The 13,092-nt window shown below is 39.5% G+C and overlaps 1 protein-coding gene across 21 annotated transcripts in view; it reads right to left on the bottom strand.

Moving 5' to 3' along the window:
• macf1a (microtubule actin crosslinking factor 1a) overlaps positions 1-13,092 on the bottom strand; it is a 172,741-nt gene that overhangs the window by 35,902 nt on the left and 123,747 nt on the right. For all 21 annotated transcript variants that reach the window (XM_079877833.1, XM_079877826.1, XM_079877827.1 and 18 more), the window contains 2 exons: positions 11,166-12,160; positions 9,567-10,067 (listed from right to left, as the gene is read on the bottom strand). In XM_079877833.1, the coding sequence (XP_079733959.1) occupies positions 9,567-10,067; positions 11,166-12,160 (1,496 nt within the window). The remainder of the gene's footprint in view (positions 1-9,566; positions 10,068-11,165; positions 12,161-13,092) is intronic.

Genomic DNA, 13,092 nt, shown 5'->3' with positions numbered 1-13,092 from the left:
GTCAGGAGATTTTGTCTCTCATCTCTTTTTTCTTCTAAGAACATAATGTAATAGACATAATTCCTTGGAAGTATTTCGAAAAACAAGGCATCTTGACAAAAAAAAAAACAACAACAAAAAAACACTGTAAAACTTACTTGATAACACTAAAGATATTTAAAGAAACAATCATAAAACCATAACGGACAAACTCGTCCGACAGTCCTACCAGTTTTCCTGCTGTGTATTCTTTATCAATTTCTGCTTCCTCTTTTTAATCCTATAATGAAGCATTAATAGAGCATGTCAGGAAGAGAAGCCATCTGTGCCTGAAATACCTCATCATTCTCTTTTATCTTGCCCTCTTCAGCAGACTGAGCACAAGGGATTGAAATCAATGAAATCCAACACTCTTTGTGACATGTTCATTTCATATTTAAAGTAAAAAAGACGTTCTTCAAACATGAAAATGTTTTTTTTTTTTTGCAATCCTTTCATTCAGCACTTGGGGGAAAATATAAGGGTCCAAAAGGTGTCTGTGTCCAGAAGGGTTGAGGGTATGTAGATCCAGTGAGTCCAGTTCAGCCGGGGAGAGAGTTGAGAGTCAAGGGACTGTATCCAGAAGGCAGAGACCCAGACAGAGCTTCATTCCAAGTGCTGCCTTGCACTTCAGGCACTGTGATTTCCAGACAATCCCCGGACACACTCCCTGTTCTCTTATTTTCTTCTTTCAGTACTCCAAACACAGCTCAGCTAGGATCCACGCAAGTTTTTGCTCTTCTTTTCTCTGATTTCTTCCTGTGCAGGCTTTCTTTCACATACACGCTTTTCTCTGTCTGTTCTAAAGCCACTTCACAGCTGAAATGGTTTGCAGCTGCTAAAAAAATCTCCCAGTTTTCCTCTCTCGTTCACTCCCCCCTCTCTCTCACACACACACATTCGCCTCTCTTTTTTTCTCTTGCTCTCTCTCCCTTCTTTCTCTCTCGCTCTCTCTGTTTTTGTTTGAATCCAGCTCCGTTTGTTCTGTTTCCTGCTGTGGTTTTAAAACACAGGAAGTGGTCCAATCATGCCGGTTTCCCCTTCCAAAAAAACATGCGAGACAAGGCTAGAGGAGTGAGCCCAAGATAAAGTGAGTGGGAGGAGGGACCATGGAGTCAGTGGGAGTGACCAATCTGGGGATCTGACGTGTTTCTGCAGAATCACTGGACAACAGGAGCAGCTTATCACATTCTAAGCTCTATAGCAACCATCTATGTAAACGAAGCGGTATTGAAGAAGAGGGGCTACATTCTCTCGCTAAGAGTTTTCTTCTATCATGTTTATAGTGAGCTTCAATGAGTCAACAGAGTGAATGATAAAGCTTATTTTCAGTTTGTAATTGTGATATTCATCACTTTGCTGTAATCTAAACCTGAATCAGCTGGGATAAACACTCCCACTCAAAAAAGAGCAAATGCCTGAAGCAAACCACAAACTGTAGAGCACAATAGATAAACAGACAGGAAAAGTGAGAGTGAAAACGATAACTAAAGTGGGAGTGGTGAGTGGGGGAAAGAGGAGGGAGCTTGCAAGAGGGATTTAAAGAAATAACGGCTGCCCTTCTTTCCCCCCTCAATTAAACTGCCATACGTGGAAGCAAAAATCCCTTGCACACATTCCCTCTCACTGTTCAGTAACCTCCCTCCCTTCTTTTTAAGATGGGCCTTCTGTAACAGCAAAACAATACAGAAGGACATACAAAAGTCTGCCATATTCACACACCCCACTTGTGCATTCCCGTCTGCTACTCTTCTGTAACACAATCCTGTCAGCAGAGAGCATAAGGGGGCTGGGGACTGGGGCCTCTGATGAGGTGCTACAGGATAACATAACAAAAATGAATGAACATTCCACCGTGAAGTGTCCACCGACCCAGACCAGCATGAAATGGGAGTACAAAGTGTGAGCTTTCAATATTTTAATGTGTATTTTGTTTTGCATCTCATTTTTCTTAGTTTTATTGCACAGATTACAAGACTATCCTTTCTTCAGAATGCAAAGGGATAGACCACCAAAAAAAGAAAAATCGATCATGTACTCTAAACTTGCATTACTTCCTTCTTCTGTGCAACATAAAAGGAGACATTTTGGAGGGGAAATGTTTTCTATGTTCTTTTTTTATATGCAATTACATTGAACAGGGACTGAAACTTTAAAGCGTGCGCTTTATTTTTTGTGTGCTATATTATACAAATAGACTGATATATACATCATTATTCACTGATACATTGGACATTCTCTAATGAATCATTAACATGTCAAAAACTTTTTTGATGCATTCCTCAAACAAAGCAATAATATGACTTCAGAAGACTTGGAATATAGCTCACAAGCCCCTGCTGAAAGGCTTTAGTACCCATTCATTGTGACTGCATGGGAAATTCTTCAAAATTTTTCCTTTTGTGTTCTGGGAAGAAGGAAAGTCATACGGGTTTGGGATTAGACTCAATAAGGGTCAGTAAATGATAGCAGTAAATTTTGAACTATTCCTTTAAGAAGCTCCAGCAGAGAATAAACACCAAACACATGTCTGCCTATTCTTCGCACAAATGCATGCAGAAAAATACACACACTCACACATGAAGTGGGGGAGGGGCTTGTTAGTCTTCAGATATCTAACTGTTGCTCTGAAACACCACGCTCCCCGTGGCCTGCATATCAAGCAAGCTAAATTCTCTGTCTTTTTTATAAACTCTTTCCCCCTCTGTGTCAGTTGGGTTGCAGCTGTTATGGCTGCTTCTAACACAAACCTCCCTACAGAGACAAAAGAGGTTTGTTGTCCATTTTGCTGGTGCATGTGCTCTCTCCCTCTAACCACATAAAACTAGGTTTCAGTGAGCCATAATCCCAAGCAAATTTGAAGCTGGACACATGTGCATCCCAGACACAATTGGAGGATAAAAAGTAATACAAAATACATTTGTACACAAAATAAAGTAATTGACCAAAACAATGAATCTAAACCTATCCTGGCTGTACGTGTAACCAGTCTAAACCCTCCTCTTCTCATTGCACTTCCTTATATCAATTAAATTCATGACTGCTTGACTGGTGCATCCCCCACTCTACTTTTCCTCATTCTTTCAGTGACTGGTCATTTGGCCAGTCACGCCTGGTTAAAGAGTCACAGTCTTGACTCAGACAGGAAGAGGGAGGGGTTCAAACCCCAAAATCCCCTACACAGACTCTGTGGTTGGAACTGAACTGATTGGCATAGGTAAAGTGCTACTAGTGCTTTGTGTCTTGTACTAAAGCAGCCCCTTTTAAAGACGGGTGGTCACTCAGCAAAACAAGCACGAGGCCTGAGAACATTATTGACTTAGAGGGCTATTTGTTGCCTCAGCAGAGCACCTGTTGATTTTGTTTTCCTTCTTTATCTTTGTTGCTTGCCCACTACTCTTGCTACTCTCTCTCTCTTCCTGCCTGATTGCACTATAAGTGAAAAGGTACTGAAAGCCTCGTCTGTTTGTTTCAGTTGTTCATTTACCCCCCTCTTCTCTCGTTCCCTTTGCCACACTGGTTACTAGGTAGCATGTCTCTCATTTTCTCTATCTCAGCAGTAGATTTATAATTAACCACCATGGCTTTACCTGAATGACTCAATGTGTGCATTGTTCTCTCTCACCACCACAGACAGAAAGACATATGGAGCAGAGACAGGAATACAAACAACTCTGCTAAGAAAAAGGAAAAGAGTCTGGTCTTGCCACAAAATTAAAGCAATAAAATAGGTTTTGAATGTATGAATGAACACATTAGCACATAAAGCATTTACCTAAAGTTTAACATTTAGTTAATATTAAAACTATGTTATTTAGGAAAAAAAATAAACCATGTAAAATAAAAATCTGCATCACAGCCTTGTTCCCACATTTGACTTCAGTCAAAACATTGATTATTATCTTGGTAATTATTTCCAAATGTCAGTGGAGTAACCCTATTTACATTAATTTCCTATTTATTTCTGTTGGTGAGCTAATTGAGACTAACTGGAAAGGAAAGTGGGCTTTTCTATGGAATGCCACAGTAATGCACAACAGCTGAAACAATACCAGGCAATGGGACATAACACACACATAAGTGCATACACACTCAAATGCCAGTGTGTGATGTATAGAACCGGGTCAATTTAGAGAAATTAAGTAATCAGATTAGTCCTAATCCTAATTTAATCAACCCCTTAGTGCAAAAAATAAACTGAATATGAGCAAACTGATATAAATGATACATTTTACAGGTGAAAGATGTTCCAGGGAAACTGCAGATATGGAAATTACACTAGAATGACATCAGAGATCGAGACATGGCACAGAAATGCTTAAGTTATCTGAGGCTACAAAAACATTTGGTATCACCACGATCATAGACTGGAAACAGGTAGAACTACAGAGTTATCTAACTAGGCCTAATTGCAAGCCTGATAAGATTTATACAGGTAAGGTTCATACAAAGTGTACCCTAACCCTTTCATCAAAGCTCATGGAAAAGTACCATTAAAATATTTTGCATTGTGACATTATGTTCAGTACATTATTAAATCACTTTTCACTTCTGAAGAATTTTATTGTAATTACAGTAAATTATTTACATGATACAAACAAAATATATTTGAAAACATAAGAGGAATATTTTTTTTCCATTACACTGATTTGTAAGTATAACTAAAACAAAAATGATGCCAAAATTATTATTATTATTATAATGGTCCTAAAACTAGGCTAAGTAACAAATGCACATTTTAATTTCATTTTTATTTGGGGTGAAATATGACAGAATTTTTCTAAGAGATTCACCATGTTAATATAACTCATTGCAAGAACTTTACATTACTTTACCTTGCAATAAGGTAATGTAATGTAAAGTTCTTGCAATGAGTTATATAGTGATATTTATATAGTGATAAATTCATTCTTCCAGGAAAACCCAGGGCTAATCTTCTTATTTGACTGGGAGGCCACAAGATTGATGAGTTAAAGGGAAACCACCCCTGAGGTTTGGGTGGGGGTAGGGCAGGTCATGACAGTCTCCAAAGTTGTTTTTGTGGAAGAAAAGCTGTGATCTCAAACTACATAAAAAGAGGTTGATAAAAATAGACAAACCAGCAAGAGTGATGGAGGGATGGAAGGTGTAAAGGGAGTGAAGATATAAGCGGCAACGTTGAGGACAGCGTGGACAACCTGATTTGATTTAGAAGCCATTCCCTCATCCCAACAGCCCTGCGAAGGAATTCCCAGTTGGACAAGGGGCCCTCGCTTTACTCCAATCTAGCACTTCATCCGGCCCCGCTGGCTCAAGCGTCAGCTGCTCTGGGACAGAGCGACATGGGAGCACACAAGAGTACGTAAGGGACAGGAATTTTAAGGAGGGGGCAACCACACCCTGGTTATGTGTACATGTGTGAGTGTGTTTCCAGGGTTGAGGGTGGGGAGACAGCTGGGATGCCGGACGCTCCACACGGACTGGAATTAGAAACATTCTCACACATGGACCTGCGGACACACTCCCACAACATACAAACACACCTTCTGTGTCTACATGTCACCCTATAGCACACGCCTGCTGATAAATATGAGAACATATTTAGACAGGAAACACTGGACGACACAGGCTAGACATTTCACATTGAAGTCATAAGTGTGAAAAGCCCTAGCTCTCTCCAACCGATTTCCACAACATCTCAATACGCTCATTGTTGAAAAAAGCCAAACAATGACACTGACTAATCTGACACCTTCTCTTAATACCCCATGCCCCCCGCAGCTGCCCTGACGGAGCTTGCACAACAAAAAAACCTCTCAGACACACACAGGATCACCCTCCCCTCTCCACCCCTCTGAGCAATGACATCATTTCGGATTTGGTGTCTTTGAAATGGAGTCTGGCTTGCATGGAGTGAGGCGAAAATGAGAGCAGACTATCTCGTGGCAGACGAACGGGCTGCACTCAAATTTATCTTACGATGTTTCATTACAAAGTGGAAGACGAAAAGAGAGAAATGGGGCAAAGAAGATGGAAAAATGACAAGTGCTTGGAGCCAAGTTGGATGAATCCCAAGGATGTCTTTCTGAACGCATTTTATTCATCTTTCTCTTTTTCCTCTTTGTAATGAATGAGATCTCATCTCCTCAGCTTCCTAAAAATAACCTCTAGACTACAAATACATACAGTGGGGTTCAAAAGTCCACTTGTGAAAATGCTTCTATTGTGCATTTTTTTACTGTTACAAATTATATTCATGCAGCATTAACTGCAGAATAATAATGTTAGTGAAAAATTATATCTTAGTACTTTCCTTTATGAAAATATTTAATATACAATGAATAAATAATATAATAAAAAGAAAAAAATTATACATTTTATATTTATATTATTTTTGCTGTTATATCTCACTTTGTGTCTTGTACCGTCTTCAAGAGTTTGAAATACGTGGCTGTCTCCATTTCAAGGTCACAAGACAATATTGAGAAGCAGTAATTTTCCACTGCCTTTGTTATAATATCACTGACTGAATTTGTGCTGATCACAGTCAGACTGAGCATTGAGAAAGACAATTAGGATTATTCAATAAACTCAATTCAATACATTTAAAAAAATATATATATTCCCTGACAGAAAGAGAAATCTAGTAGGAAATAAACTTGGATGTTAGAATAGTGTATCCAAGATTTGCAACATCAACACGACTGAAGCCCATTGTACTTAATATGCTGTGCTGGCTTTGACTTCATTCTTGAACTCCACTTCACGCCGTATTGATTAGACATCCACTTGAGTGTCACTGTTAACCATATCGACAACACCCACTTATTCTTAGTCCTCTATTCAGTCCCTTTTCTGCCCCTCTCACTGTCTGTCTGCCTGTGCTGTGCTCTTAATCACATCTATACAACCTGCTTTCATTTAGCACCCATGAGAGAATAAGAGAGAAAAAAAAGAAAAGCAGAAGAAGAGAAAATGGGTGATGCCGTGCTTTCAGTCAACCATATTGTTAAAAATGTGTTTGAGAGCTTTATTAGACCGCTACGCCTAGATGAGGCAGGAGTAAAGCTATGAGACAAGCAAGTGGGTAGACAAGTAGTGGAAAAACAGAATACTCAAAAATGGAAAAAGTTTGTGGAAAGACTTCAAGACTTCCTCAGGTGGTGTATGTTAATGAGGATGGGAGTTGAAAAGTCTTTGAAAACTCGAAACGTCTTTTCACCAATGCTACATTTATAATAATAATAATAATAATAATAATAATACAGTAAAACAGTAATGTTATTGCACTTTAATTTAATATAATATATTGCATGTAATTTAATCCTGTGATGCAAAGCTGAATTTTCAGCATAATTCAGTCTTCAGTGTCACATGATCCTTCAGAAATTATTATAATATACTGATTTGGAACATTTCTTTTTATTTTTTATTATGGGTGTTGAAAACAGTTGGCCTGATTAATATTTTTTTGTGAAAACCATAATTTTTTTTCAGGATTCTTTGATGAATAGAAAGTAAAAAAAAAAAAAAATTATTTGAAATAGAAATCTTGCATTATAAATGTCTTTACTGTCACTTTTGATCAATTTAATGCATCCTTTCTGAATAAAAGTATTTCTAAAAAAAAAAAAAAAAACCCTTATTGACCACAAACCTTTGAACACTACTAATATATATATAAATCTGCTAGTATCTAAAACTATTTTATTGTCTCCACTCTTCGCATGACTGATATACAGCAAAGTGTCCTCAGCTCTTTTGTCTTTTTTTCTTCCCTTCTTACGCTTCCATATTGACACAGTGGGCTGACACAGATTAGTTGTGTGGTCAGATTTATCTCAGTGTCCATCACAGTGGTGACATCATTAATGAGCTCTCAGTGTTAGCACTGAACAGAGGGATGCAGTACTATGAAAAAAAAAAAAAAACCCACAATGGAAGATTTACCTCGCATGAAATTATAAAGTCTCTGAAGAACACAAATGACACAATGACAAATTTCACCCTTTATCCCAAATTCCAAGAACTTCTAAAAGTCTTTGATGATAAATGCTGCCATTTAAAATCTTTAAATGTTCAGTTAAAGGTCACTCGACTACTTCAATACCACTGAGTCTTTTGAACTACTCATACTGTTGTTGCTGAGCAATCAAACATGGCAGAGGAAGGAATGATTCAGTCTCAGCAAGACATATTTTCTATAGCACTGATTCACTCTCCTGCTCCTGGAGGTCTCGGACGCCCACTACATCCGTCATTTCCTCATCTCCAATCCTTCCCACTTCCACCTACACCTCTTTACTCTCACACTCTCCTTTCTTTCACCACCCTCAAGAGGCATGAGTAAGAGAGATAAAGACATTTCATCAGACGGACGGGAGGAAAGGTGAACTTGAGCAGCCCACTCTAAGTAAGAGCTGACATGTCTCACCTTATTCTCTCGTCACCGTCAGAGAGGATAGGAGGAAAACAGCAAGAACATGTTGGGAAAGGAGGATTTATCAAGGGATAGTGCTTTCACCCTGCAGTAATACAAATATTAAAAGTACCACACAGATCTTGACACATTTTCCTTGCTTTTCTCGTTTAAACACACATTTGAGGGGCAAGAACTCAGAGAGTGTGCACCTGAATTCAGATTGCTCGGTAGGTTTTAAGCTGCAAATGGGTCCACCTGAGAGACTGCATAGTCAGTGAAAACATTCCTGCTAAGCTCACAACAAACATGAGCCTAATGTAGCTGCATTATTGATCAAAATAAAACCGAAATCACAATATGGCTTAGTGTGATTACTAAATTACAAAAGTTGTGTGATTATTAAATTGCAAAAGTTGTGATTTAATTAAATAAATATATGCATACAGTGATACGCTTATAATGTGCATTTGGGAACGTAGCACTTGTAAAAAGTGCTTCTAAACTAGCAGTTGTCAACAAAAGAGAGGGGTCTTCCTTGGATTTACCACCACAATTAAAGCTTGATATTATTTTTCTTAAATACAATTTTATTTTATTTTACTGTGAAATATTACAATAGTAATATTTCTTTTTTGTTTAATCTTTTATTTAGTAATAATAAAAAATAAATGGTCCAAATAGTGCAACCCTTACAAACAAGCTCAACAAACCTGGAGCTTTTGTTCTAATCGCATTTTAAATACATGTATATGTAAATACATGCATGTGATTTACACAATTAGGACATGTTCCTGGATCAAAAGCCTTTGCTGGTTCAGGAACATCATCCTGCATCATCTGCAAAACATTGCCCACTGAATTTAAGGGTAGGGTGTCTGATTCAGGAACACGTCATACTTCGGTAAACCACATTTTGCATGACGAGGGCTTTGCTAGACCTTGTTTAGATATTGAGAAAAACAAGACTGTGCCACATGAGCTCATGCTTAGGTAGGCGGGTTGAGCCCCTCTGAGACTGAAGCCTTAGAACCTCCTGTGGCATATGAATATTGTTAGCTAACAGTGGTTAGCACACAATGGAATCTGATATTGCAAATGAAAGCTACAGTACACACAAAAATATACAGTTTGCTAAATATTTTCCTACCTTGAATTCTTGAAGTTGCTGTTTAATGACCTCCACTTCTGTCCCCACGACGGCCTGTGTGTTCAGCACCTCCTCTGCCCGTCCCAACAACCCCTGTAGGTCAGCCAGTCGGGTGTAGAACTCCCTAACACGATCTTCTGCTGCTTCTATGAGTGCTAGACGGTTCTGGCCTCGCTCTGTCAGCTTGCCTGCCTGTCGGTTTAGGGCTTCGGTTTCTCTTCTGAGGGCCAGAAGATCAGGAGAGCTCCCCTCTCTACGCAGCATAGTTGTGCATTCCCCACCATGACCCTCCAGCTCGGCACGGAGGGCATCAAGTCGGCTCAGGAAGCCCCTGACAGCGTCAGCCTGTGAAGCTAAGGAATCAGCATCTCGACCCACAGGGCTAAGGCTGTCCAGCTCATCATCCAAATCAGACAGGCGGGAGAAAATGTCTCGAACATGTGACTGGACCTCTCCCACGCCCTGCAACCGGGACTCCAAGGATAAGCAGCATTGCTCAGTCTGTAGGGAAAAGAAAGGGGACACATCCAGGTAAATGGAGCTGAGATTGTGGGCCATTTCTACTATGCAGTGGATGTTCATTACCCAATCATATGTTTCTAAATGTTTCGTTAAAATATTTTAATATTAATATAATAAGTAACAATTTAAACATATTTCCCTAATATGAGTAACAACAATAACAAACAATAACAATATTTCACAATAACAACCTTTTCTCTTGATTTCTATCATTTAACCGAACCCAACTGAGCTGGACGATGAAATCACTGTTTTCTACAGAGCCGCTTTATAGCTGAATTGAACTCATTTCATATTTGATGATCTTTACAAAGTTATTGAATCGAACTGAATCAACACCGAACTGAGCTCAGCTGAACAGTCACACTATTTTATTTGTAGAGGTGCTTTACAGCAGATTTGAACTCTGTTTACATAATTGAATCATTATTTTCCTGTTTAGCCCTGTAAAGCTGCTTTCAAACAATGTGTATTGTATAAAGCGCTATATAAATAAAAGTGAATTGATTTAGGTGGTATCCTGAATATTTTCTTGCCATTATGTGAATAATTTTATATAAAATTATAGTAAAAAATGTCAAGTATCTGAGCTTGACCACAGGATATTTCTGAAAGTCTGCTGTATATATGTATACTGGAATGTGTCAGGCGGTAGTTGGGATATATATATAACCTGATCTGTAGTTTATGTCTGTGTTCATGCCGTATATGCTAAATACGACTTTTACAGGTCTTTTTTTTTTTACTGTTGGTCTTGTTCATTTTTAATAGTTTGTAGTCAAAAGTGTAACATTACCATTCCTGTTATGCATATATATTGTACATATACTGTATAAGTTAAGAGTTCAAAAGGTATTTCATAACAGGAATGGTAATGTTACACTTTTGACTACAAACTATTAAAAATGAACAAGCCAAATCTGGACCAACAGTAAAAAAAAGACTTGTAAAAGTCGTATTTAGCATATACGGCATGAGCGCAGACATAAACTACAGATCAGGTTATATATATATCCCAACTACCGCCTGAGTCCTGACACATTCCAGAGGCTCCTGATCATGTGCAGATTCTCTCACCTTCTCAGTAACTTCTTCAAACTCTTTTTCGGTATCACGAGCTTGCTGCATTAGCCTCTGGCCGCCATCTTCGCCGGCCCCGGATATCTCGGGTGCGTCTTGCAGCAGCCCCTGGGCCAGGTTTCGCAGGTACACCACCTGCGGCTGTACAGAGTTTAACAGTTCCTGTTGGCTACGCAAACGCTCCAGGCTTTTGTTGCTACAAGCTTGTGGCCCAAGTGCCTCTTGAACCTCGATCTGATGCTTGGCTGCTTCGAGCCTTCTCTCCACAGCCAGTCTGCCATCTTCAAACTCCTTCAGTCTGCTCCCCAACTCTTCTAGCTGAGCCGTGCGTCCCTGTAATCGCTCAGAGAGGCTGTCTATCCTGCGATTAAGCTGAGCCTTTTCATCCCTCACTTCCTCTTCACCAACGCAGCTCTGCTCCAGCAGCTGATCTGCTGCCGTGTTCAGAGACTCTAAAAGGGGGTGACGACGATCTAAGTCCAAACTCAACTGTCTAGCCTTTTGCAAAGCCTCATCTAAGGCGGTGGGATCCAGCGATGGGTGGATCTCTGCCTCCCTTTCCTCACATTCTGCAACCCAAGGTACAAGCTCATTGCGATGTTGTTGGTACAGCTCAGCACGGGACAGCGTTTCTTTTATTCGACAGTGTTTCTCAGTGATCTGTTGGTTCATGGCCTCCCAGTCTTGCCGTAAGGTGTTTAATCGAGTTTGTAGGGCTAATCGCTCATCTCCAGCAGGGAGGGATGCCAGTAGAGATGCCCCCTCGGCCTGGATGAGCTCATAGGATCCACGTTGTTGTGCCATGGCTCGCTGGATATCCTCTTGTTGGGCGAGAAGGGTCTTCAGAGTGTCGGGTTGGCAAGGAAGAGCTTCAGAAATACCAGCTGTGTGACTCCCAGCCTGCCCATCCAACCAGCCACGAAGCTCGTCAAACATCTGCTGGAACTGTTGAGTGCTGGAAAGGGCGGCCTGCAGCTGGGACAAGCCATCAGCTGAAAGACAGCAGTGAGAGGGATGGTTACTATTATATACAGTACATGCACAAAACCATATATTATGGCAGGGTGAGAGATTATTGGGGTTTGGAGCAAAAATGCCACCAAAACTAACAGAAAAGCCTCTGCACAGTTAAACTAAATCAATTACTACTAAAGTTTATATAATAATAAATTGTATTATTAATACATTTATGTAGTCTATTTACATTATGCAGTTTTTGTGTAAATACATGTATTCCACCTTTCCATAAACATTAATACCATGTCAGATGCAGCTTCTTTTCTACCATTGCAGTGTAAAATGGCTTTTGTTGATGTTGATACAATTTTATTGGTAACAGTCTATAGTATTCTAATTGATTTAAATAATTGGTTAAATATAATTATTTTAAATAAAAGACAACAAAAATACATTTAATAAGATAATTATAAATTTGATTCAAATTCCAGTGGGCAAATATTGCCCCTTAAAGGGTTAGTTCACCCAAAAATGAAAATTCTGTCAGTAATTACTCACCCTCATGTTGTTCCAACCGCGTAAGACCTTCGTTCATCTTCGGAACACAAATTAAGATATTTTTGATGAAATCTGAGCTATGTCTCACTCCTCCATAGGCTGCTATGTGACCGAAACTTGCTGGCCCAGAAATGTCATCAAAGAGATCGTTAATATAGTCCAAGTGACTACAGTGGCTCAATCTTAAGTATATCAAGCGACGAGAATACTTTTTGTGCGCAAAAACAAACAAAAATAACGACTTTATTCCACTTTTCATTTCCTTCTCTCTGGGCCTCTAGTTGGTTCGCGTAGTCTTTTTGCACAGCGCATCTGTGTTCACGTCACCACGTAGGCTCACTATTGGCCGACGCCGGTCATGTGTGTGATGCGTGATGACGTGCAACACAGACGCGCAGCGCAAAAACAC

Source organism: Squalius cephalus (genome assembly GCF_949319135.1).
Source record: "Squalius cephalus genome assembly, chromosome: 8".
In the NCBI taxonomy this organism is placed as follows: domain Eukaryota; kingdom Metazoa; phylum Chordata; class Actinopteri; order Cypriniformes; family Leuciscidae; genus Squalius; species Squalius cephalus.
This window is presented reverse-complemented; position numbering and strand designations above follow the sequence as displayed.